The sequence below is a fragment of the Ascaphus truei genome, chromosome 4, assembly GCF_040206685.1.
Source record: "Ascaphus truei isolate aAscTru1 chromosome 4, aAscTru1.hap1, whole genome shotgun sequence".
Lineage (NCBI taxonomy): Eukaryota > Metazoa > Chordata > Amphibia > Anura > Ascaphidae > Ascaphus > Ascaphus truei.
The window spans coordinates 295,246,650-295,274,586 of record NC_134486.1 but is presented as its reverse complement, the minus strand read 5'-3'; the positions used below and the strand labels follow the sequence as shown (position 1 = coordinate 295,274,586).

At 43.0% G+C, this 27,937-nt stretch overlaps 2 protein-coding genes across 2 annotated transcripts in view; one reads left to right on the top strand and one right to left on the bottom strand.

Annotated features, from left to right (window-relative positions):
- Positions 1–27,937, top strand: part of TRAPPC3L (trafficking protein particle complex subunit 3L) — an 85,897-nt gene that overhangs the window by 46,855 nt on the left and 11,105 nt on the right. The gene's annotated exons all lie outside the window — the stretch shown is intronic.
- On the bottom strand, positions 1,064–27,500 carry CALHM5 (calcium homeostasis modulator family member 5). The gene is made up of 2 exons (XM_075594801.1): positions 26,826–27,500; positions 1,064–1,564 (listed from the first exon to the last, which is right to left on the bottom strand). The coding sequence occupies exons 1-2, from the start codon at positions 27,363–27,365 to the stop codon at positions 1,166–1,168; spliced, it is 939 nt and encodes a 312-aa protein (XP_075450916.1). The 5' UTR covers positions 27,366–27,500; the 3' UTR covers positions 1,064–1,165.

The following is a 27,937-nucleotide window of genomic DNA, read 5'->3' as shown; positions in this document are numbered from 1 at the left end:
TCCTGTCACTGTCAATATCAAGTCCACAAAGAAGAGCAAGTAACAGAGACATTTTTTTGTAGAATAAGATGCAAACATGCCTCACTCCTATGGTCACCAAAATGTAAGTATGTAAATACTGAGGAAGTCACAGAATTGTGACGAAATGCATTGGATTGTTTTCAAACGTTGCACACCTATGTAATTTGACTCTTTAAGCGTCTCCCACTACTGGTATTGAGAGGAGACTTTTTTGAGCCAGTGACAGCTAGATCCTTCCAGGAAACTCTGAAGCATGGTAAGAAGCTGTCTACTGACTCTTGTTTGTCTGTCGGTGCGGAGATTCCAATGCACCATCAGAGCAGAGGTCTCTGGGAGGTTAATCACCACCTTATGACTGGTTCATGGCGTGGCCTTCTGGTGCCCTCCTCCATATTTCACCCCAGTGGCTTCTACAACAATCTGTAGAGTTTCCAGGAGGATTCTGCACTATACAACCTTGTTCTGCACTGAGTCTGGTAATCATTTACCAATAAGCTTCAAAGAATGAATTGTTTGTTAGTGTACCTACATCTATTTTACTATTACCTTTTAAATATACCATTGATCTGCACTATGGAGCATGCACGTTCCTTTTCTTTTATATGTATATATGTATATATAAAGATGACACAAGCTAACTGACAACATCACATCTGAGGAGTATGAACACGTCAGATAGTGAGATTTTCAGGGATACTGTATGTGCTTTTTTTGTTTTGATTATACGCAAACCGTTGGGATGTGCAAATATACTTACAGTACAAATGCTCTGCAATTAATTTGCTCATTTGTCCAAAAAAGTGATTATATTAAATTCAGTTCATGTAACCATATTGCCAAAAATACATATGCTGTAATGATCATTTAATTAAAAATTCCAGGAAATAACTAGGAATCAAATGTCAATAACAAACTTGTATGGAACAAAGACAGTTTTGTAACCGACAAACATGCATTAAAAGGCTTTGTTGGTCAGATGTAGAGTATGCAGGTTTTTTATAGTTTGACTTCTCCAATATAGTTTGAAAACAATTAATAAATTGTTTTATTTTCGGAATTGTCTATACTTAATTAATAGTTTGTTTACCCTTTCCAGCAATGCAAGGGTTATTTTCTGCTCTGTGAGTTGCTACATAAATCCTAGTTAAACTATACTGGTATTGTGTTGCACTTCTACAAAGTTCAGCATTGGTGTTCTTTCATCTGCAGTATCGGGTTTGCCATGCTCAACAAATCTGTGAAGGGTGCTATAGTATTGCTGATCTGGAATGAAACAGTACAAAGAAGAAATTTCATCCCAAGACTTGTTACTCGGCAAAGCAAAGCCTTCTGGTTCCTTGTCCTCAAAGAAGCTTCTCAGGTTCCTCTCGGCTAGTTTGGCTGCATATTCTTGTGTCAACTCCTCAAACTTCTCTTTTTCTTTATCCAGGTAGATTCTCCAGAATTTAAGTTGGAGGGCACTGACTTTAGATCGGCAACTGGAATAGCAGGTGCTTAGCAGAGAAATTAGGGCTGCTGTCATTATCAGCCACCAACCTAGAACCTGTAAATTACAAGGAGACAATTGTGAGATGAAAGCTTTCGTGATATATACATCTCTAGTTATATATAGTCATACTTGTATAGCAGAAAGTCATACGGTGCTCTAGTGATGTTTTTTATTACTAACTGTCAATTCTTTTTTTTTTTTGTGCTTCTCAGACTCAAATATATGTGAGATATGCAATGGGCAGAATAATGTTTAGAGACGCTGAGAAGTAGCCTTTGAAGCTGGTGGACCTGGTTTAAATCCCAGTGTCAGCTGACTTTGGGCAAGTCACTCAATCGCCCTGTGTCCATGCACAAAAATTAGATTGTAAGACCTGAAGGTGCCTAAAAAATTATATGCACAGCGATATATAGATACATTGATATGTATCTATCTCTCTCTCTCTCTCTCTCTCTCTCTCTCTCTCTCTCTCTCTCTCTCTCTCTCTCTATATATATATATATATATATATATATATATATATACAGTGCTTGACAAATCCGGTCGCCCGCTCGCCAGGAGCGATCCAATTTGGCTCGGTGGCGATCCGTAATGGCCGCCCCTGCAACGCATGCGGTTCTCGTTCAATTTTTCCCTGCTCGCGCCGAGAAAAAATAAAAAAATAAAATTCCCTTATTTGATTGGCCTGACGCAAGTTGGCCCGATGCCAAGACTTTTTCTTTGGGGGGGGGGGGGGGGGGGGAGGAGGCTTGCTCTATATGAGAAGGAGCAGTGACATCCGTCTTCCTTTACATGGCGGATTATTGACGAAGTAAGTACTCTCCTCCTGCATTGCCATCCCCCCTCCCCTCCACTTGTGTCCGATGGATGCTGGGTGTGTGTGTGATGCTGGGTGTGTGTAGGAGGTAGCGGCAGGGTGTTCATTCCCCTTCTGGTCCCTGGCGCTCCCTTAGCTGATCACCCGGGGCGGGGGGTGTTCCTTCCCCTTCTGGTCCCCGGTGCTCCCTTAGCTGATTGCCCGGGGCGAGGTGTGTTCCTTCCCCTTCTGGTCCCCGGTGCTCCCTTAGCTGATCGCCCGGGGCGGGGGTGTTCCTTCCCCCTCTGGTCCCCGGCGCTCCCTTGGTTGCTGGGAGATTGGCGCGGGGGGTGTTCCTTCCCCCCCTCTTGGGAGGTAGCGGCAGGGTGTTCCTTCCCCCCTGGTCCCCAGCGCTCACTTGGTTGCCCACACGGAGTGGGAGTGAGGGGGGATGGTGCACTGGTGGTGCGTGTCGTCGCGGCTGTCTGGCGCCTGGTGTGTGTGTGTGTGTGTGTATGGGAGTGTGTGAGTGTGTGTGTGTGTGTGTGTGAGTGTGTGTATGGGAGTGTGTGTGTGTATGGGAGAGAGAGAGTGTGTGTGTGTGTGTGTGTGTGTGTGTGTGTGTGTGTGTGTGTGTGTGTGTGCGTGTGCGTGTGCGTGTGCGTGTGCGTGTGCGTGTGCGTGTGCGTGCGTATGGGAGAGAGTGTGTGTGTGTGCAGGACACCAGAAGTACCCCCCCAATCAAGCACACCCCACCTAGTCACCCCGTCACCCCACCCAGTCACCCCGTCACATCACCCCACCACCCAGTCACCCCACCACCCAGTCACCCCACCCACTCACGTAACCCCGTCACCCTACCCAATGACCCCACCACCCAGTCACGTCACCCCACAACCCAGTCACCCCGTCACCACCCCACTCACGTCACCCCACCACCCCGTCACCCCACCACACAGTCACCCCATCACCCCACCACACAGTCACCCCACCCAATCATGTCACCCCACCACCCCATCAACCTACCCAGTCACCCAATCACCCCACCACCCCGTCACCCCACCCAATCACCCCACCACCCAGTCACCCCACCACCCAGTCACCCCACCACCCAGTCAGTCACCCCACCCAATCACCCAGTCAGTCACCCCAACCCCCCACCCAATCGCCCTCTCTCTGTCTCTCGCCCTCTCTCTGTCTCTCTCTCCCCTTCTGTCTGTCACTCTCTCTCACCCTCTCTCTGTCTCACCATCTCTCTCTGTCATCCTCTCTGTCACCCTCTCTCTCGACCTCTCTCTCGCCCTCTCTCGGTCTCTCTCACCCTCTCTCTGTCTCTCTCGCCCTCTCCCTGTCTCTCTCGACCTCTCTCTCTCCCTCTCTCTGTCTCTCTCTCATCCTCTCTCTGTCTCTCTCTCATCCTCTCTCTGTCTCTGTCTCATCCTCTCTCTGTCTCTCTCTCATCCTCTCTCTGTCTCTGTCTCACCTCTGTCTGTCACTCTCTCTCATCATCTCTCTCTGTCTCTCTCTCTCACCCTCTCTCTGTCTCTCATCCTCTCTCTGTCTCTCACCCTCTCTCTGTCTCTCACCCTCTCTCTCACCCTCTCTCTGTGTCTGTCTCTCACACTCTCTTGTCCTTGTAATTTCCCCCTCCCTCCCCTCCCTGTTTTCTCCTCATGTTGCATTCCTTTTAGTATTCTATGTTCTTTAGTTGTTAGAATTTGCTTTTCATTTACATATTTGAGACTTCATCTTTCACTGGTTGTAGGGTGCGTTTGTTGTAAACACATTATCCTATTAAACTTCATTTGGCTTAGTCCTAGACTATATTGTGCTTATTGAGTGCTGGGAACTATTCTATTTAATTTTAGTTCTACAGTGCTGAGAAATATAGGCCCATGTTACTAAGCAGTACTATGCCATAAGACCTCTTCTGGGAGAGGAAGACATCTCATGGCTCATTCACCTAAATGGGCTGTGATTAGGGTGACCAGATTTGTTCTGGCAAAAACCGGAACAAATGTCATGCATGCTCAGTCAGTGCTTGCTGACTGCATGTGCGTGAGGAGCGCTTGCCGAGGGCGCATGCGCGATCAGAACTTGCCAGGTGCTCATGTGCATGCATGATTGGCATTTGCTGACCGAGCATGCGCGATTGGTGTTTGCCTGCTGATCATGAGCATGCACGATTGGAGCATTCAGGTCATGCAGGAGCGACCGGAGGGTGCGATTGCGCATGAGCAGAGGGCATGTACCGATTGTGCATTCGCGGCCAACGGCTAAAATCTGGGACAGCACCCCAAAAAGTTGGGACAGAGCCCTTATAACTGGGAATGTCCCGGCTAAACCGGGACATCTGGTCACCCGAGCTGTGAGATGCACTCTAGAGCTGAAAGCAGTCTAATGGAGTAGCATCTCTTACTATGTATGGGCCATTATGCTTTTTAGACAGGGGGTCTTTACTGTGTGTTTTTTATTATTGCATTTTGCTACAATACATAAGTTTGGGTTTCAAATCAACTGTGTTATCATGCAAAAAAATAACACAACTGTCCCACATTTAGTAGGTAATATCTTAACTGAAAAAGCTCTTGAGTCAGGAGAGCAAAATGTCCTTCATGTAAAAATAAAAATAATATTGTAGCTGCATCACTTTATAAAATAGAAAAATATGAACAGCAAAATCAATACGAACAAAAATCAATGTCCATGGGGATGGTGCATACAGTACTTCAGTGTCTCTAAGGATATAAAATACATGCACTCACAATTATAAGGGAAATGGACAGCATACTAGTTCATTATTATAACATTGGATGCCATAGGATTGAATTTGGAGACACGTTGCTTTTCTATATGTAGCCCTGCTTCCTATCCTGCTTCGCAGGACGTATACACGGTAAATACCAACACACGGCAGAATAACTTAACCAATCGACTTTACTTGCAGGAATATTCTTATACATATACAAATCAACGGCCCTCCCTAGCGGAGACACTCTACTCGCGTCACGGCAGACACCAACCCTCCCGTATCCCTCCACCGGGTGATCCCACCCCGTGTCCAATCCCCAAGTGATAAGTCCTCCCACCCTACAGTGAGTCAGATGTATGTGTATATATGAGTGTGACTGCGCAGCCACTGTGTCCCGAATGAAATTGAGGGTACCGTTGGTGCACTTGTAGAAATACCTGCCGGGTAATCCGATACCCGGTACCTCTACAATCTTCACAAAGGCTCCGTACGAAGTAGATGTCGTCCGCACACCCACGTGGGTATCCAGGGCGATCCCACCCGGACACTCGTGGTAGCTTAGCAGGGTCTGAGCCCAGACCTTCCGCCAATTAGAACAGTCCAGCTCCGATCGTATGGTATTAACGGGAATCTGAAACCTCGCTATGGCGGTCCCTAGCTCGGCTTGTCTCTACTGGGACTCAGTGCCTAACTGGACCTGGGGCATGCGGCCTACGCAAGGGCGGTAAACCTCCCCTGAAGCTCCGTCTCCTCTCCTCCCAGCTCTGACACAACGTGCACGCAACCACCTCCCTTTCCTCCTCCAGAACTCAACCCATTGGCTCAATCCTACCACGGGGTCTCGCGGGTGCTACTGGGACAAGTGTCTCGCTACCTCCCTCCAATTAGAACTCTCCTCCTTCGCGGGCTTTCGCAAAACAAGTCTGCGCAAGCGCAACCTCTGGCAAGGTCAGACCTTACGGATGCCAATCAGAACATGGCGTCTTGCATGACGCGGAGCCTCCCTACTGGAGTACTCTCTCTATGCGCCCCCCCCCCTTTCCCCATACCAAGGGTGAAAAAGGGGATCCCGGCTACATATGCATTAGACAGAATTGTGCAATGTGCCAATGTTAAAGGGGCAGTGCCTCCAAATATGACCCATTTTGAAAGTGTGATGCCCTATAAGGCAATTTACCAACCTTTTTTTTTATGTTGTTCCTAGCTGTTTTTGATTTGATTTGTTATGTAAAAGGACCCAGAGCTCACAGCAGTGTTAACTTGGTGGGACCTGTTTGCTTATTATCACTTTTCCACTTCACCAGGCAGCATTGAGTACAAAGGATTTAATCATAAAAAAATTGATTATCATAATCAGATAAAGTCCTTTCAGTTCTACTAGTGTAACTATGCGTCTTAGCAGCCATATGAAGTTTTTTGGGGGGCTCACATTTTAGGAATAAAATACATTGCTTAAAATTTTTTACGGAACAGGGAAAAAATAAAGAGATAAAAACAGACAGCCTAAAGTGCAGTGCAGTAAAGTGCAGCTGGAGATTTACTGAGGACTGAGAGGGAAATCACACAGGCTCAGATCCACAAAAGGGTGCTAAACTGTAGCATGCCTATACTCCCACTCATACATCTATATCTATAAGACTGAAATAATGTTTGTGTGTGTATGTCTTCCCCTTGTGTGATTGGCCCTGTGTTCCCCCTGTGTCATTGGCCACGGACGCACCCACCCCCCCCTCACCCCACCCCTCATATTGCACCTCTTGCCCTCACTTGGATTTGGAACCTCACTTAGCAGGACTATCTCACTTGCAGTTGCAGTTGGAACCTTACTTGCTACGAGAACAACTTGGCAAACCCACACTCCTCACCTCTCCCCCCACACCCACACCCTCCCCCCGGCCACACCACAAACAGCCGCCTCTCCTCGGCGCAGGCCTCACCTCTCCCCCACCACAAACCTCCCTCCCCCCGATCACAACAATAACAGCCGCTCTGGCGCAGGCCTCACCTCTCCCCCACCACAAACACCCCTCCCCCGGTCACAACACTAACAGCCGCTCCTACCGAGCACACTCTCCCCCTGGCTTCCCCGCTTGCAGCCAGCGGTGTTGGGGGCGGGAGGCGGTGCAATGCGGGAGACCAACTGGATTCCCGGCCCTCTCTCGCTCCTGCCCGGCCACCGATCGCTCCATGCTGCACTACGGCCGCAGATGGAGGACGGGGCCAGACAGACCACACTACGGAGTCCCTCTCCTCCCTGAATCCCTTACCTTACATTTCGAGGAGAGTGACATCCGAAACCGCTGCCAGCGAGGACCCGGGGGTCACGCATGGGGGAGGGACAATGATGTGCGGTTCAGGGGGGGGGGAATAATGTGAGGTGCAGGGGGGGAGAGACAGATGTGGGGTGCAGGGGGGTGATGAGCGAAGTGGGGTGCAGGGGGTGGCGAGTGATGTGGGGTGCAGGGGGTGGACAGTGATGTGGGGTGCAAAGGGTTGACAGTGATGTGGGGTGGACAGTGATGTGGGATGGACAGTGATGAGGGGTGCAGGGGGGTGGAGAGTTATGTTGGGTGCAGGGGGTGGAGAGTGATGTGGGGTGCAGGGGGTGGAGAGTGATGTGGGGTGCAGGGGGTGGAGAGTGATATGGGGTGCAGGGGGGTGGAGAGTGTGGGGTGTAGGGGGGGTGGAGAGTGATGTGGGGTGCAGGGAGGTGGAGAGTGATGTGGGGTGCAGGGGTGGAGAGTGATGTGGTGTGCAGGGGTAGAGTGATGTGGGGTGCAGGGGGGGAGAGTGATGTGGGGTGCAGGGGGGGGGCATTTTGTGGGTTGCAGGGGGGTGGACAGTCATGTGGGGTGCAGGGAGGGGAGACCGCAGCTGTGAAGGTGGGGGGGGGGGCCATCTGTGAAGGGGGGTAAATCCCGGGCAACGCCGGGTATATCAGCTAGTATTTATATGAAAGGGGAGTAAAGGTGTGCTAAAACTTAACTCCCTTTGTGGATCTGGGTCACAGAACGGTAAGGCAGGTTAGCTCTATATCAAGATGTTACAGAGAATAAAGTTTGGAATCCAACTATCAACACTGTGTCAGGAGTAAAGGTGTCCTAAAGCTTAACTCCCTCATGTAAATAACAAATAATAGAAATAGCACATAATGGGAAAAAGTGCTTCAGACATACAGTAAAAGTGACATCTAGGAAAGGGAGTCCCTGCCCTGAAGAGCTTACAATCTAATTGGTAAGTAGGAGAAAGTACAGAGGAAGATGTTCTGGTAAGTGTGCCTGCAAGGGGCCAAAGTTAATGTATGAGGTGTAAAGTAACAGCCACGGAGCTACTTATATGCTTCGTTAAGGAGGTGTGTTTTATGATGGGTCTTAAAGGTGGATAGAGAGCATGCTAGTCGGATATTGAGGGGAAGAGCATTCCAGAGGTGTGGGGCAGTCAGTGAGAAAGGTTTAAAGTGGGGAGGGCTTTAGATACAAAAATAGCAATTACCAAGAGATCTGTACAAAATAATCCCCTTGCCTAGACTGTTAATAAATTCTAGTATATTTGCATCACAATTTCAAGCTGTATTGTATCATATCATATATATATATATATATATATATATATATATATATATACACACACACACACACACACACACATTTTATATATATACATATACATATACATATACATATACATATACATACATATACATATATATATACTGTATTCAGGTTGGCTCCCAGATTACGACACATTACACGACCCGACTCATTAGTTTAAAAAAAAGGGCAAATAATGCTTAATAGAGAAGGGCGTATTTCTTTTACTTCCCCCACAAGGAGATCACACTAAAGTTACCAGAAATTGGAGAATGAAGTAGGGTTTACATTATAACCAGGAGTAAAGCATGTGATCCAATTCCAGACCAGTCACAAGATCACATTTAGAGCCACATATCCTGCCTCAATAATCAAACAACATTTGAGTCCCATTCTGACCATCTAAAAAATGTAAAAAAAAGTGAACATAAATGTTGAATATGAAATAATACGCATTAACCTGGGAATTTAGCAAATGTGACCTATGTGCTTGCTTCAGCAGGTATTATTATGGTGTAAATCAATGGGACATTTTCTGTAGCTTGATTATCCTTGATATATTTTTCCCCTACATTTTTTTGTTGTTGACAGAAACTATTTATTTTGTCCATACTCTATGTACACTTTATTTCAATGTGTTTATTGAGTTTCAAAAACTTTTGTTTCTCAATATAACAGGAAATCCCACAGAAGTGTTTATGTAAATAGCCTCCACAGTTTAGTGTTATACACAAATGGAATGTGCTATTTTTGTGCTTTATAACTTACTCCCAATGTACAGTATTGCTACTTTTCAGAATATTCTTCAAGAATATATAACTTCAAGTAAAACATTTAACAGGTTAAGTTTGCTCAATTTTGTATCACAGAATGGTTATGTATTTTGTTTAATTATATAATGAGCCTAAACTTGTGTATGTCAATTCTGTGCATTCATTTTATTGAATTAGGGATACACCCCATTAGCTCTACGTATGCTTGGGCAGAAGGAGCGGCTCAGTGAGTAAAGGCAGTGACTATTAAAATGCATGGCACTGAGTTTGAAGCACAGGAGCCTGGTTCAGATCCCAATATCAGCTGCTCCTTGTGACTTTGGGCAAGTCCCTTTATCTCGTGCCTCAAGCACTAAAATATAGATTGTAAGCTCTACAGGGCAGGGGCTTGTGGCTGCAAAGGTCTATGTGCAGCACTATACAAGAAAACCCTATTATCATTAAATTTATGCAGTGAGAAGTACTATGCGCAATGCCAAAGTAACAATTAAAACCTGGTGTACAGCTCAGTAAGGAAAGGGAAATTGCACCGAAAGCTGACCTTTTGTGGGTATGAAAGAGGAAGAGGAGTCAAGACACTGTGTTCTTGGAAGAGAGGCTCATATTATAATGGTTAAATCAGGTTAAGTTTCACCTATGTAAGCCCATACGAGACATTAATATTTCCTCACACTTTCCCTAAAATGGGCTGTAGTTTCTGTGAAAGTCAACCTATCATCAACACAAGTGGGCATTTACGGTAGGCTCAGGGGATAGCTTTGACCCCTGTTCAGTATTCTGTGAAGATATCTTCCCTGTGCTTCAGAAGATTTGAGTGCCATTCATTTTAATAGAGCTCTTCTCCTGCACACTGAATATTGACTAAGTGACCTTACTGCAGCTGATGCTGGTACAAGGCGTTTTGTGAAAAATGAAAGCACATATACATTATTTGTACAAGATTAAAGACATACAACATATTACTCGATAATTGTTGAAATAATTAAATAATTTTTGCTTGATACATGGTTGCGATAAATTAAATAGCCAATAGTTATCATATTATAGGAGAAGGAGCGGCTCAGTGAGTAAAGTCACTGACTGACACTGAGTTGAAGCAGGGGAACCTGGTTCAATTCCTGGTGTCGGCTCCTTGTGACCTTGGGCAAGTCACTTTATCTCCCTGTGCCTCTGGCACTTAAACATAGATTGTAAACTCCACAGGGCAGAGACTTGTGACTGCAAAATGTCTCTGTAAAGCGCTACGTAAAACTAGCAGCGCTATATAAGAACATGCTATTATATTATATTGATTTTGCAACACCTTAGGTCAATAGATTTATTGTAATCAACATCTGCTGACAACACAATGTTGTAGTAAAAGGATATATTATTTCCAAAGATCATAAAATGATACAATGACACTTACATTTAATAGCAGAACATGTTATTCCTGGAAGGCTCTTTAGCAGACCTAACAGTACTGCAATTATTAGCTCTGCAGCAAAGGGCATATCTTTGCAATATTTGGGACATCCGAGAGAAGATTGCAGAAGACAGTTGGTGAGACGGGACCGGAGAGAGGGGGAGTGGAAATAGTAGGAGATGCTTATTTGGGTGTCATTGGCATAGATATGATACAACAAGTCAAAAGATCGTATTAGTTTTCCAAGAGAAGAGGTGTAACATGAGAAGAGCAGAGGAGAGATGCAGAATTAGTAAGGAGAAGTGACCTTTAGACTTAACTGTGTTAGCCACTTTTGTTGGTGCTGTCTCACTGGAGTGTAGATGACGAAAACCAGATTGCAAACAGTCAGTCAGTGACTTGGAGGATAGAAAGTGAATTAGGCAGTTGTATACAAGTTGTTCAAGTAGCTTGGAAGCAAATGGGAGAAGAGAGAGAGAGGGCAATAGTTAGAGAGGGAGGTTGGGTCAAGAGAGGGTTTCTTTAGAGTGGGCATGATGAGTGCATGTTTGAAGGAAGATGGGAATGTGCCAGAGGTGAGTGGTTAGAAAGGTGAGTTAGGGTGAGGCTTAATGTGCCAGACAGGAAGAGATGTGAGGGAATTGGATCAAGGGGGGAAGTTGTAGGGCAAGATGATGAGAGGAGTATGGAGACCTCGTCTTTAATCAAAGGGGAAAATGAGCTGAGGGTGGATTTGGGTGTGTGAAGGGAGATAGGTGTTGCTTGCGGAGCATGACCTGAAGAGATGTCATGTCGGATGTACTCAATCTTTTCTGTTTAGTAGGTAGCGTTTAGGCAATTACTTGGGCTGTGAGGGTTTAAGGAGGTGCATGTATATTATAGTTGGGAAGAGAATGCAGCCTGGAGCCCCTCGGCAATGGGACACCTAAATGCTGGAAATAGGTTCCTCCCTCCCTCCTCCCCCACACTCCTCACCTCTGGCGTCAGACCATGCACTGCTTCCCCTCTTCCTCCGGCTTGGCTGGATTGCACACTGCTGTCCCCTCCCCCCCTCACCGCATCATGGGGAGGGGTTGAGGCTAAGGCGATTCAAATGAGGACTGGGGTGGGAAAGCTGTCTTCTCCCTGGAAAGATGTTCCCACCCACCCCCCTGTTGTGTGATACCATGACAGTAGTATAATATATTGTACTTTATGTTGTATTTTGTTTCCTTTCAGAAAATATAGAACGAAAGACTTTGATGTCTGCTATGTTTGAGTTTGGCATTCTAAGGCGAGTGTTGCCTTTGTCATGGCGGCTGTTGGGGGGGTAAGTGCGCATTAACCTTGCCAGTGGGGGCTATGGTGTGGAAAAACCCTCTGTTGGCTGGGGGTAGCAAATGGGCAGGGCTCATTTGTGCGTGATTCCCTGGGGCCCAGTCTCCCTTAACAGTCGCATTAGTGGGCGCTTGGCTTGGTGGGTCTTGTGGGCCATGGTTGGGGTGCCATCGGCCTTAACCCAGGGGTAGCACACTGGCAGGGTTGGCACTTACCAGGGTTATTATTGGTGTAAATAAAGCCGTGGCCTTTGTACCTCCAGACCTTCGTTGTGTGTTTATATGCGGGTTTCAGGGGGGAAAGGGGAGCTTCCTCGCAGGCTCCAAGGTAAGGGAGTTAAAGATGGCGACTAGGCTTTGAGGGATAGAAGACAGCGTTAGTATGAGTGAAGAAAAGTACATTTGCTTGGCAAGAGAAAGTGTAGTGTTCTAGGAGGAGAGTATGAATTCATAATGGAAGAAATCAACTTTAGAGCATCATTTCCTCCAGTAACGTTCAGCAGTGCGTGAGCACTTTTGGGGAAGTGTGTGTGCCATGGTTGTGACTTAAATTGTCAGGTCAATAGTGCACTTTCTTTTTCAAATGAGGATTACAGAATTCATCAACCATACTTTACATTTACTTTACACAAATGTGTGATTTCCAAGTACAGAGTAACAAAGTATTGGGCCCATTTCTACCATGGCCACTTGATTTCTAAACTGATCTGGTTAAAAACTTTAGTACTTGTATATTCTCTACAAAGGATGTCTACCAAGCAGCAGAAAGAAGGAGCATAATAGGAATATTTGCGCAAAGTAAATAGTTTTAATGCGTGTATTCATAACATACATCAACCACCACCACCACCACCACCACAGTATTACACCAGTCCTATTTAGTATTTTTTTCCTTATGCATTATCAGAATGACTCTAACTTCCTATTGCTGTCAATATCAAGTCCACAAAGAAGGGTAAGTAGCAGCAGAGACATTTTTTTTGTAGAATAAGATGCAAAAGTGCCTCACTCCCATGGTCACCAAAATGTAAGTATATAAATACTGAGGAAGTCGCAGAATCGGGACGAAACATGTTGGAATTGTTTTTAAATTCGCCCACCTACGTGATTTGATTCTTTAAGCGTCTCCCACTACTGGATTTGAGAGGCAACCTTTTTGAGCCAGTGGCAGCCAGATCCTTGCAGGAAACTCTGAAGCATGGTAAGAAGCTGTCTCTTGTAAGTCTGTCGGTGCAGCAATTCCAATGGCACTCCAGAGCGAAACCCTCTGGGAGGTTTATCACTGCTTTGTGACGGGTTCACGGAGTGGCCTTCTGGTGCGCTCCTCCATCTTTCACCCCAGTGGCTTCTACAACAATCCGAAGAGTTTCCTGGAGGATTCTGCGCTATACAACCTTCTTCTGCACTGAGTCTGAGTGTGGTAATCATTTACCAATAAGCTTCAAAGAATGAATTGTTTGTTAGTGTACCTACATCTGTTTTACTATTACCCTTTAAATATACCATTGATCTGCACTATGGAGCATGCACGTTCCTTTTCTTTTATATGTATATATGTATATATAAAGATGACACAAGCTAACTGACAACATCACATCTGCAGAGTATGAACAAGTCAGATTGTGAGATTTTCAGGGATACTGTATGTGCTTTTTTTTTTTTGATTATACGCAAACCATTGGGATGTGCACATATACTTACAGTACAAATGCTCTCAATTAATTTGCTTACTTGTCCAAAAAATATTGATTATATTAAATTCAGTTCATGTAAACCATATTGCCAAAAATACATGTACTGTAATTATCATTTAGTGAAAAATGACAGGAAACAACTACTGTAAGAAGCAAATGTCAATGACAAACTTGTATGGAACAAAGACATTTTTGTAACCAACAAGCATGCATTAAAAGACTTTGTTGGTCAGATGTACAGTGTGCAGGTTTTTTACTGTTTGACTTTTCCAATGTAGTTTTAAAACAATTAATTGCTTTATTTCTGTAATTGTCTAAACTGAATTCATAGTTTGTTTACCTTTTCCAGCAATGCAGGGGTTATTTTTTGCTCTGTGAGTTACTACTGTAAATAAATGCTAGTTAAATTGTACTGGTATTGTGTTACTCATCTACAAAGTACGGCATTGTTTCTTTTTCATTTGCAGTTTTGCCATGCTCAACAAATCTGTGAAGGGTGCTATAATATTGCTGATCTGGGATGAAATAGTGCAATGAAGAAATTTCATCCCAAGTCATGTTACTTGGCAAAGCAAAGTCTTCTGGTTCCTTGTTCTCAAAGAAGCTTCTCAGGTTCCTCTCGGCTAGTTTTGCTGCATATTCTTGTGCCAACTTATCAAACTTCTCTTTTTCTTTATCCAGGTAGATTCTCCAGAATTTAAGTTGGAGGGCACTGACTTTAGATCGGCAACTGGAATAGCAGGTGTTTAGCAGAGAAATTAGGGCTGCTGTCATTATCAGCCACCAACCTAGAAACTGTAAATTACAAGGAGACAATTATGAGACCAAAACTTTCATGATATATACATCTCTAGTTATACATAGTTATACTTGTATAGCAGAAAGTCAAACGGTGCTCTACTGATGTCCCTTATTACTGTCAAATCATTTCTTTTGTGCTTCTCAGACTCAAATATATGTGAGACATGGATTGAGCAGAATAATGTTTAGAGACGCTGAGAAGTAGCTTTTGAAGCTGGTGGACCTGGTTTAAATCCCAGTGTCAGCTGACCTTGGGCAAGTCACTCAATCTCCCTGTGCCCAGATATATAAACCTTTCTGATACTGTTTGTCTCTATACAGTATATGTATATATGTATATATGTATAAAACAAGAGGAAAAAGTGCACGCACCATGTGGTCAATCACTAATGCTGCCAGTCCCAGAGAGAAGAGAGCGCACGCCCCATAGCGTAAAAAGGTAATTTAATGAGGGGAAGGGGGGTAAAGGAGGTGGTTAAAATGCACTCACAAGGGTACAAATCATAAAAGCATTGTGTGATTATAATCACCACCATCCGGTTCTCGCTTTGTGTCCTTAATGCAACCCGGTCTAGGAACAGGATGGGTCCGCGTCCCAGCTGATAAAAAAGGCCGACGGATATGAAACGTCCATAGAGAGTTCAGGAAAGTGTGGCTCTGTGTTCCTCAAGCCTCCGTAGCACCGGCGCAGGTCTCGGTCTGTTCTCTGCGCTGTATAATGACGTAATGTCGTAGCGTCTGACGTAATGACGCTCCCTTTTATTATATTATTATAATATTATATTATTTTTATATGTATGCACTTGTATTTTTTATTAATATTGTTTGTTTAAGTATAGTGTTTAGTCATTTTTAATATTTCAGGTGTTATATTAGTATTTGTTAGTTTATTATGTACTAATATTAGGAGTCCATTTAAATTTTATATTCTAATCTTTACTTTATACTATTATCACACCCCCCCTTTTTTCTTATATAATTATTCAATATACTATTTTTGATACACAGAGAGAGAGAGAGAGAGAGAGAGAGAGAGAGAGAGAGAGAGAGAGAGAGAGAGAGAGAGAGAGAGAGAGAGAGAGAGAGAGAGAGAGAGAGAGAGAGAGAGAGAGAGAGAGAGAGAGAGAGAGAGAGAGAGAAAAAAAAAAAAAAAAAAACTGCTGCTGCAACAGGGCTCCCCATTGACATAAAAGACGGATCTGGTGCACTGGGACTGGCAGCATTGGTGATTGACAGGTCAAGTCACCACCACATGGAGTGTGCACTTTTTCACAGAGAGAGAGAGAGCGAGACGGTATCAAAAAGGTATGCACATTTTAACTACGACTTTATCTGCAAAGTTTTCACAACATACAAATATTGATTACAACATGTATCACTACGGTGAAGCGCTAATGTACATTTATGGCGCTATAAAAATAAAAACATACAGTACAATACAATACAACATTAAAATTAAACATATGCATGGCTTAGACTTGAGTTAGCTTTGTTCAGTAATTATGAGTTTTAGCTTCTGGTCTTTAAGTGTCATTGTCTAAACTACCATCGTAAAAGTATTTCTTTTTGTCCACCCCTTTCTCATACTTCTTCTCAAGTGCTCAAAAAACCGGTTTACTTTTACATGGCACAATAAACTATAGAGGTTTTCTTTTAATTGCCATCCTGCTCACTTTCAATCTATTTGTTGGCATATGTCAAATAGCCTTACACATTACATGATACTGCCAATGGTTTTAATAACTGTATGTGTCTATGCTGAATAACATCAGGAAGCCTTTAATACCTATTGTGCTTTAAAAGGTTTCCTCAGCCCAGTGCATAGTAAGAAGTGGACCGAATCATGGCTCTTATTGTTACACAAGAACTGGGCCACATCTTACAGTCATTTCTGTGGCCATTTTCCATACAGTGTTACTTATATATAAAACATTATTTGTGCTCTCCATAGATCATAAAATGAGACAATTACATAACAGACGTAGCCAATTATCGTCTCCGGTCAGAAGTATAATTTTAATACTATGGAATCGTATTACCCGAAGGCTCATTAGAAAAATAAATATCAATACAACTACAGTGCTGAGTGCTACAGTGCTGAGAACATATAGGCCCATGTTTGCTAAGCAGTACTATGCCATAAGACCCCTTCCAGCACAGGAAGTCGTCTCATGGCTCATTCACCTAAATCGGCTGCGAGTAGGGTGACCAGATTTGTCCTGACAAAAACTGGGCAAATGTCACGCATGGGCAGTCGGTGCTCGCTGCTCCACGTTAAGCGTCCGTGAAGAGCGCTTGCCAATCGCACATGTGCAATCGGCACTTGCTGGCTGCTTATGCGCACGCCGGTCGCTCAGGCGCATGCCCAATCATAGGTTGCAGGTCGCCAAAGTGCATGCGTGATCAGAGCTTGCAGGTCACGCAGGAGCTAACGGCAGACGCCAATCGTGCATGAGCAGCCAGCAAGTGTCGATCGTGGATGCGAAGCCGGCAAGTGCTGATCTCACATGTGCAGTCAGCCAGTGCTGGTCACGCATGCATGGCCAACAGGCTAAAAACCGGGACAGCACCCTAAAAAGTCAGGAGAGAGCCCTAAAAACTGGTAATGTCCCGGTTAAACCAGGACATCCGGTTACCCTAGCTGTGAGGTGCACTCCTGTAATGCCTGTATGCCCGCAGACCTGGCCAGTCCCCAGTACTAAAGGTGGGTAAGGGAATAACACGCACCCAAAGCAGTGAGGGCGTGCCCGGAGCGTGGTAAGTTGCGTTGCCGGGCCTGGTGAGTAAGGGTTAACGTTATACTTGCTGAATCCGGGGTGCCAGAGGTCGGAGGGTAATGTCCAAGAGCCAGAGTTCAGGGGTTGGAGAGAGCAGCGTAGTGATGTCCGAAAGCCAGGGTTCAAGGGTAGGAGAAGGCAGCGTAGTCAAGTCCAAAGCAGAGTTAAAGTTCAAACCAAAGGAATCCAAACAGGGGCAGGGACAAGAACCAGAGCTGAAACAGACAAGGGAGCTAGGCATAGACACCACACACAGGAGCTACAGGAAATCTATGCAGAGCAAGGCCTGAGAACAGAGTGGGGTTATATGGGAAGAAGAACCAATAGGGGTTTGGGGTGGAGCAGAGGTTTGAGTGGGTAATTGCAGGGATAGGTCAGAGTGAGCAGGGGAGGAGACAGGGAGGTAATCCAGGGTAATTGCCTGCAACCGACGGGGGGCGGAGTCAGTGCTTGGGGACGGCTGATAACTAGAGCATGTGCGCGCGCCTTCTGTAAGATTGTTATGCGCGCGCACCGCGCGTGTAGCAGGGCGTATCGTAGAGGAGGCGTTTGGCACGGGCGGCAGAAGGGAAGGAGGAGCAGAGGAGCCAGGTACGGTAAGGGCTGGGATGACGGAGGCACGCCGAGGGGCGCGTGTCCCACGGCAAGTGACAAGCGATCGGGAGCGCGCGCACTCAGTGCGGGAGCCGCGCACATGCTCTGAACGTGTGCCTGGGCGTGCTGACCGTGCCGCAGAGGAACAGCTCAGAGAGGAGGAGGGGAAAGAGTGGGGATGTAGGGAAGAGGGACAGCTAGCAGCCATGGGACCTGGGGTGACGGGGACACGCTGGGAAGCGCGAGTCCCCCGATCCGTTACAACTCCAAAGCTGAAAGCAGTCTAATGGTTTAGCATCTCTTACTATGTATGGGCCATTATGCTTTTCGGACAGGAGGTCTTTACTGTACGTTTTTTATTATTGTATTTTGCTATAATACATATGTTTTGGGTTTAAAATGAACTGTATTATCCTGCTAAAAAATGTAGATAACACAACTCCCAAATTTAGTAAGTAATATCTTAACTATAAAAGCTCTTGAGTCAGGAGAGCAAAATGTCCTTCATGTAGAAATAAAAATAACATTGTAGCTGCATCACTTCAAAAAATAGAAAAATATGAACAGCAAAATCAATACGAACAAAAATCAATGTCCATGGGGATGGTGCATACTTCAGTGTCTCCAAAGGTATAAAATACATGCACTCACAATTATAAGGGAAATGGACAGCATACTAGTTCATTATTAAAACATTGGATGCCATAGGATTGAATTTGGAGAACGTTGCTTTTCTATGCATTAGACAGAATTGTGCAATGTGCCAATGTTAAAAGGGCAGTTCCCCCAAATATGACCCATTTTGAAAGTGTGATGCCCTATAAGGCAATTTACCAACCTTATTTTTATGTTGTTCCTACCTGTTTTTGAGTTGATTTTTTATATAAAAGGACCCAGAGCTCACAGCAATGTTAACATGGTGGGACCTGTTTGCTTATTATCACTTTTCCACTTCACCAGTCAGCATTGAGCTGTTCTCTATGTTGAGTACAAAGGATTTAATCAGAACAAATTGATTATCATAATTAGATAAAGTCCTTTAAGTTTTACTAATGTAACTATGCGTCTTGGCAGCCTTATGAAGTTTTGGGGGGTCTCACATTTTAGGAATAAAATACACTGTTTAAAAAAATCACGGAACAGGGAAAAAATAAAGAGATGAAAACAGACACCCTAAAGTCCAGTATTGAAAAGAAAAATCTCTTGAAAATAAAAATAATCTTGCAATGAGAACTGCCCCTTTAGCTGGAGATTTACAGATTGAGGACTGAGAGGGAAATGACACAGGCTCAGATCCACAAACAGGTGCTAAGCTGTAGCATGCCTATACTCCCACTCATACAAATTCATATGAAGGGGAGTAAAGGTGTGCTAAAGTTTGACTCCCTTTCGTGGATCTGGGGCACGGAAGGGTAAGGCAGGTCAGCTTTATATCAAGATGTTAGAGAGAATAAAGTTTGGAATCCAACTATCAACACTGTGTCAGCTTCAGTCAGATTCATTTTTCCCTTCACTAAAAGATGCTAAGCTTGAGACAACCTCATGGCAATTACCAAGAGATCTGTACAAAATAACCCCCTTGCCTGCACAGTTAACATTTCTAGTATATTTCACAATTTGCAGCGTATGGTATCTTCCATTTCATCGCCATTTCATCGCCTAATCAATGTATACATATTCAGGTTCTTTGGTTTTAATTGCTGGGGTTTCAGTGTGAGCTCTGCAGCATGACACGTAGCAGAACCAATACCGCAGCATGTCTCGGAAGTGGCGCCCAGATTCCGACACATTACACGAGCCGACTCATCAGTTTTAAAAAAGGGGCAAGTAATGATTAATAGAGAAGGGCTTATTTATTTTACTTTCCCCACAAGGAGATCACACTAAAGTGACCAGAAATTGGAGAATGAAGTAGGGTTTACATTATAACCCGGAGTAAAGCATGTGATCCAATTCCAGAGCAGTCACAAGATCACATTTAGAGCTACATATCCTGCCTCAATAATCAAACAACATTTGAATCCCATTCTGACCATCTAAAAAATGTAAAACAGTGAACAAAAATGTTGAATATGAAATAATACACATGAACCTGGGAATTTAGAATTTTTTATTGTTGACAGAAGTTATTTATTTTGTCCATGCTGTATGTACACTTTATTTCAATGTGTTTATTGAGTTTCAAATACTTTTGTTTCAAAATTAAATAGTAAATCCCACTGTGCAGTTTATGTAAATAGCCTCCACAGTTTAGTGTCATACACATGGAATGTGCTATTTTTTCTGCTTTACAATTTATTCCCAATCTACAGTATTGCTACTCCAGAATATTCTTTTGTATGACTTCCCAATAACTTCAAGTAGAACATTTAACAGGTTAAGTTTGCTCAATTTTGTATCACAGAATGGTTATATATTTTGTTTAATTATATAATGAGCCTAAACTTGTATATGTCAATTGTGTGCATTCATTTTATTGAACTAGGGACACACCCCATTAGCTCTACGTATGCTAGGGCAGAAGGAGTGGCTCAGTGAGTAAAGGCAGTGACTATTAAAATGCATGGCACTGAGTTTGAAGCACAGGAGCCTGATTCAGATCCCAATGCTCTGTTATTAACATAATATAAAAACAGCTTAATTACCTTAGTGGCTAAGGGGTTAAACCCAAGTACCTGGTTTCTTTGGGATAGAGGGGTTGGGTGAATGGGGTAGTTGACCCAGGGTGGTTGGTTAGGCCTACCGGGAAGATTGGGGGAGGAGTTAACCCCTTCACTTATGATAATGAAGAAGTTAACCCCTCCCGCTAGCCTCCCAAGAGGCCTAACCACTCACCCTGGGGCAACTACCCCCTTCACCCAACCCTCTACCCCCAAGAAACATTAAAAGACAACAACCCTACCACCCACCACCTCAACCCCCAACACACCTTCCCCCCCAACACATACTGTACTATAATGTGCAAAATTCCTATTATCCAGATGGGGATAATAGCGCTTTTGCCCTCTAAAAATAAAACATCTAGCCAGCATAAAATCAATAAAATTTCTACTTACCCCTACCAGGATGAAGGCTGCCCTCATCTTCCTCCCCATCCTCTGTGGGCAGCAACATTAAAATTAAAAAAAAAAAAAAACTACTGCCCAATAACCCCTTAATTTCCGTAGTGGTTAGTAAACGCTATAGTAATTAAGGGGTTCACCCACCCCTCTGATACCCACCCGGAACGCCTAACCACCCTCCCTGGGGCAACTACCCCCACTCCCTCTACCCCCATAACCACACATACAAATGGACAAAGGCTACTAATAGCCAAAAATGGCTATTAGCACATTTGTTTGTAAAGCAAAACAAATACACAATAAAATAGCATTACACTTGCCAATAAACCAATTGATTGTTACTGTGGTAAACCATGCCCAGAATATGGGCATGGATTGCCACAAGGGCAATGAATGGGCAAGCTAACCCTTCCCCCCCCCCCCAAAAAAAATACAATACATAACAATTAAATAAAAACAAGCATTTGCCAAAAAATGCATTGCTTGTTCCTGTGCTTATCTTAACCCAGAAATGGGCATAGATACGCATGTTGGTAGTCAATGGGCAACCTTAAAAAATGCAATTAAATAAAAGACCTTCAATGTGTTTTCTTACCATTGCCGTCTTTATCCTCCGAATCCTACTCCGGCATAATCTCTTGACCCTTGATGCAATGCTCCCCAACAGCCGATGTGCAGAAGTCCATGGTCCTCTGTTGATTGAAGAGTGTTCTTTCCTTCTTTCTTCTCTTCTGTATAATCCAATAGGCCCTGAGATATTGATCCGATGTCTTCTTTTTTTTAGGTTGCCCATTCATTGCTATAGTGGCAATCCATGCCCATATTGTGGGCATGGTTTACCACTGTCACAATCAATAGGTAGAGGGGGCAGGGTTTGTTGCACCAGGGAGGGTGGTTAGGCCTCCTGGGTGGGTAGCGAGGAGAGAGGGTTATTAAGGGGTTAGTGGCTATCAGTTTTTATTTTTTATTTTAATGTTGCTGCCCACGGAAGATGCAGAGGACAAGAAGGATGGGGAGAAGACAAGGGCAGCCTTCATCCTGGCAGGGGTATAGTAAGTAGAACTTTAATTTACTTTATGCTGACTGGATGTTTTATTTTTAATGGGCAAATGCGCTATTATCAGATTTGGGTAATAGGGATTTTGCCCATTACTGTACTGTATGTTTTGGGGGGGGGGTTGTTGGCGGTTGAGGGGGTGGGTTGAGGGTGCCCATTCATTGCCACTGGTGTTATATTTGCTCCCATTGAGGGTATATGTAATCACCCTGGCAATCAATGTGTGTATTGGCTAGTATTGTGTTGTAATGTTTATTGGGGGTAGAGGGGGAGGATGAAGGTGGTATTTGGCCTGTAGTGGGTGTTTATGCCTACTGGGTGGGTAGCGGGAGCGGTTAACCCCTTTATTACCTTAGCAGTAGTAACTAATAAGGTAATAAAGGGTTAACTCCTCCCGCAACCCTCCCAGTAAGCATAAACACCCACCATGTGACAAATACCAACTTCAAACACCCCCTCTACCCCCAATAAACCAGGCACTGGTATTTACCTCCTTCATTACCTTAATGGTTAGCTGCTACGGTAATGAAGTTGCCTGTAAATTATTTTTTATTACATAGGATTGAAGTAGAATGTCTCCGGAGCGGGTATTAATGTGGATCAGCTCCGGAGACTCCTGGCTTCAATCCAATGCAGTAAAAATATTTTTTTTCTTCTAAGTCATACAACGGTTCCCATCTCGCTACCCTTCAGCTGGTGAGATGAGAACCTGCCGATTGTTTGCGAGCTGCAGCCGCGATGTGATTATCAAAGCTACTTGAATTGCTTAATATCTCAAAAATTGCGAGTTTGAGCATTTTATGAGCTCCCACTCAGTTTATCTAAGCGGGAGATCTACCAAAGCACTTCTCGAGCGAGTCTGGCATTCTGTTGAAGCTTTCTGAATAGCTACACTTGCAAACTCGTTCGAGAAGTGCCCAAAATGCTTGATGAGTTAGTAATTGAACCTACTAGAATAGACCTCACAGTGTTCTTGGAAGAAAGGCTCATATTTTAATGGTTAAATCATGGTAATAGTCACCTATGTAAGCCCATACTCCCTGCGACCATACGAGACATTAATAGTTCAGCACGCTTTCCCTAAAATGTGCTGTAGTTTCTGTGAAAGTCAAGCTATCATCAACTTAAGTGGGCATTTACAATAGGCTCAGGGGATAGCTCTTTGACCCCTGTTCAGTATTCTGTGAAGATATCTTCCCTGTGCTTCAGAAGATTTGAGTGCCATTTATTTTAATGGAGCTCTTCTCCTGCACACTGAATATTGACTAAGTGACCTTACTGCAGCTGATGCAAATGCAAAATTACAATGCGTTTTGTGAAAAATTAAAGCGCATATACTGTAAATGATTTGTACAAGATTAAAAACAAACAACATATTACTCGATAATTGTTGAAATAATTGAAAATGAAAGAATTTTTGCTGGATACATTGTTGCAATAAATTATTTAGCCAATGGTATCATATTAATTTTGCAACACCTTAAATCCATAGATTTCTTGTAATCAACATCAGTTGACTTTGCACGATGTTGTAATTACAGGATGTATTTTTCCAAAGATCATAAAATTATACATTGACACTTATAGTGTACATCAGAAGGAATAGTTCTCTAGTTTGAGAAGGTTAAATTTAATAGCAGAACATGTTATTCCTGGAAGGCTCTTTAGCAGACCTAACAGTACTGCAATTATTAGCTCTGCAGCAATGGGAGACCAGGCAAAGTCATTGGCAACTACAGTATTATATTGTTTGCTGGTCAGTAGCTTTTTCTATTGCAGTGTTAATATTGTATTGCTTACTGGTTTGATATCTATAGTATATCATGAAGATAATATACTGGTCTACTGCAGCATATGGTACAGCCCACCTAATATAAACATAAATTCTACTTTACGTACAGTTAACAACAACAGGTTAGCCTGCGTTCACAAACAAATAAAATCAATTAGAGAAAACGTTTCACTATGTAGCTTGCTTTGAAAATTCAGTCAGTTTGTTTCCCATCTGCACCTATGAATGGAGGAGACGTTTCTATCAAACAAGAGTTTTATCCCACCTTAATCCAGCCATTCTCTGTCAGAGAGCAAATAAAGAGGAATTACCTGTGTAACCTCTTGTTGAACACATAGTAGGGCAGTCCCATGTAGCAGGTGAATTTATTAGTGTATTTAGCTCTTTCAGAGAGATTCAATTACCCTTAATGTAACTTAAGTTCTTTGTTTACTAAGACCGGCCCAATTTAGGCTTAGTAAGTAATGGTGATCTTCATATTGATTGCCACTGTTTAGTAAGCCTTTGTCTGTGGAGTGTAATAACACACAAGTGGATCCAGAACATACAGAACTAACTTAATCTGTGTAATGTTAATGATGCATTTATATAGTAAGCACATATACGATAGTAGTGTCCCCATTGTGCAAAACTATGATGTCAGACGGCATGTGTTTGATATATAATATAGGGGCCTATTCATTAAACTGCTAGAACAGTGATGCAGATTTGACCAAAAATTGAAAACTGTTTGTAGCAATGACAATCTGGGCCACTCGTCATATTCAATAAAATTCCCCTCGCAAAAAAAAACGAATTTGCATGCAATTTGTTTTGTTTCATTCAATTTTTAGTAATCCCATTGTGTCGGTATTATAAAGGTAAGAGCTAAAACGGTTTAATATCTCTCACTTTTTTATGAGTTGACGTCAATAAATATGGCAAGACTTTGCTGCTCAAAAAGTTCATTCTTGCACTCTAATGTATAAATAAATTAATACTCAAATGACAAAAATATACGTATCTGTGTTCAGATTACCCTTGCTTGAGTGACAGTAATTCCCTTACAAAATTATCTTTCTCTGTAAAAAATGTATTTCATAAATCATGATAATCGCTTTTAAATTCATTAATCCCACTAAATGAAGTATTATTTCTTAGTGTTTACCAGAGATTTAGCCGAGAATCACTGCAGAATCATTCTGCTGTGAACGTATAGATTCACAAGCTATTTATATGAAATGCACTGGTGTTATCAATGGATCCCAGCCATGGCAGTGAATCGGTGAAGGAAATGCTGTTTATCAGAGTCAATGTAACTTTTGGATTCTTTGTAAATTAAGTAAGCATTTTCATCTGGAGCTCGGAAGTGGCCGCTGCATATCTGTCAACTGGATCCTTAGACGTTACAGGGCCATTTGTTGGTAATAATTGAATCTTTAGAGGTACAGTACCACTCATTGTGAAAAAAATGGAAACAGTCTAACAAAATAATTGGCTTCCTAAACAAATATTATCAACCTTGAAGCATTTTTTTTTAATTTTCTTTCACAATTCGCTGTGACGTTCTTTCCAGTATGCCTGATTGATAACATTGGAAACAAAGAGTTGCAACATACCCTTGGGATAGAGACTGGCATAACGTTTTGGGGTGCATCCCCTTTTTCAGATGCCCCCCCCCTCCTGCCACCCTCGTCAGATGCACCCCAAGGGTATGTCGCAGCTCTGTTTGTTTCTAATATTGTCTTATTATATTGCATTGAGGCCATAATACTTTCCAATTGTGTACCATGTTTACTCTATTCTAATTCCAATATATTATTTTGCTTTAATTTGTGTACATTGTCTTTCTTTTCCTATTAACAGTGTTCTTGTTAGGTGGTCTGGGTTTTGCAATTAGACACTTGCACCCTCTTTATTATTAATCTTTAATTGTTGCTGGATGATCCTTTTTCCATTAGTTTTTTTCCCTGATTGAAAGCATCATCATCATTACTGAATGCCCTCCTCCCTCTGAGAAACAAAGAGGGGCAGGAGACAACATGTTGCATGTCCAAGAAGAGGAGCTGAAGGAAGCTAAACTGATTATAATTGTAGATGACAATATTTTTTACAAGTTAAGAAATACAAAGATTTAAAGATACTTGTAGTAGTCTAGTTTAAAATAAAGGCCTCTGTTAACGAGCTTTAACATCCTTAATATATTAACATAGATTGTAAGCTCCGTGGGGCAGGGACTTGTGCCTGCAAAATGTCTCTGTAAAGCGCTACGTAAAACTAGCAGTGCTATACAAAAACATGCTATTATTATTAATTATTATTATTATTAGTGTCATAGTTGCCCTTTGATGCTTGAAGTGCCTTCAAATTTAAAGATTTTATTTTTTTACATATGTCTACTATTCAGACTATTGTACGCTCAGACGTGTATATATTTCACTAAGTGGAGTTCTCATCATTTTCTTACAACACAATGAAAAGTGAAAATGAATCCGGAAGGAAATGAATAAATAAGAATGGAATTATGGCTAGACGATTTAGTGTCAGGTTTGCCAATAAAGTACAATACATTGATGCTGGAAAGCAGTATGAATATGCATCTCTGTCAATGTATTTTACACCTATTTTATTTTGCAGGGTTTAGCTTACAATTAGAGGAGAGTAATTAGGAGGGCTTACATACCAGCTATGCAATGCATATACTAAATACATAATAACATTCTCAAATCATTGGCTCCCCTTTTGCTAACATCATAAGAATATCTGCCAGATGTGTGGCGGCTGCTTATTTGCTATTTGCCATGTTGAACCAAACGTGATCAACACGTTCCTTACATTGGACTCAGATGCAACAAGCTAATTTGTGTGCATTGAGGGGCATATCCCAACACAGTTTGACACACAACCCTGGCACTGTTTCTTCATACCTGAGACTGTGCTTGGAGAAGTAGAAGAACTGCTTTTGAGTCCGGGGAGGGCATCGATGTGTTACCGCAGGTCACTGCAAACAGCTGTTTGTGGCAGAGTTCGGATTTGTACTGGCAAAGAAATTCTACATGGCCTGGATTCTGCCAGCCACTCATAGCACATGCATAGAAGCTCCCGTGGAGCAGGGCTACAGAGATCCACATAACAGGTGCTATGAAGGCATTCAACGTGAGCTGAATGAAAACAAGAAGACAGTGGAAGGGATTGCCTTTGGGAAACATCCTCTTCGGTTTCAGGCAGCATCCTGTAAAGAGTTTCCATGTCCTGGTGTTCAGGAAGTAACCTATGATCAGAAGGACCAGTGCTGGAGCAAAGAGGAACACAAACCCATAGAGAAGGTTCTCATGACTGCACGGACACTGGAAGGCAACAAATGAAAACCATTGCTGTCCACCCATGGTCAGAAGAGCCATAAAGCTGTAACCAATGGCAGATCTCTTGTCAAAGCAGAACTGTATCAGTTTCTGAACGGGGTCCATGTTTGAGATGTGAAGGCAACACAAGGTTTGCCGATCTGCTGCTCAGGGGTTTATGCAAGTGTGGAATGTAACATTGGAGAAGTGAGACTAGTCAGGGTGGCTGTGATACAGCGCAGATCTGGTCACTTACCAGTAACAGCCACCTACAAAGACAAAGTCTGCATGTTTATATATATTATTTTTAATTGTGCATACTGTAAACTATCGTTAGGCAAGTCACCTGGGCGCAATGCATTTATTAAAACAATGACATAAATAATGAGAGGTATGGGCAGCTACAGGTATAATTCAGCTACATTGAAGTTCGTAATTTATAGTGTTCTGGTTACAGAGAAGGCCCTCGAATGCACCCACGTGTTTCCGTGTTCCTTTAGTCTTGCCCAATACATTCATTTTGGAAAACTGCAGTACGTGCAGTGTGATGTAATCGAGCATTGTCAAAAGTCATATTGAAATAATAATTTAAAAAAAAAAGCTAATAATGTTAGTTTTACTAAATCCACTGAAAATGAAAAGGAAATGTAGTACCATATATTCATGGTCCATTATTAGTCCATCAAGTCCATTATTAG

What these genes read in the sequence shown, in the direction of transcription:
- CALHM5 (XM_075594801.1), bottom strand. Translation starts at nt 27,365, where the DNA reads ATGGACCCCGTTCAGAAACTGATACAGTTCTGCTTTGACAAGAGATCT. An exon ending in TTCTCCAAGCACAGTCTCAG is followed by an intron (nt 1,565 to 26,825) that starts GTATGAAGAAAC and finishes TGTAATTTACAG; the next exon opens with GTTCTAGGTTGGTGGCTGAT.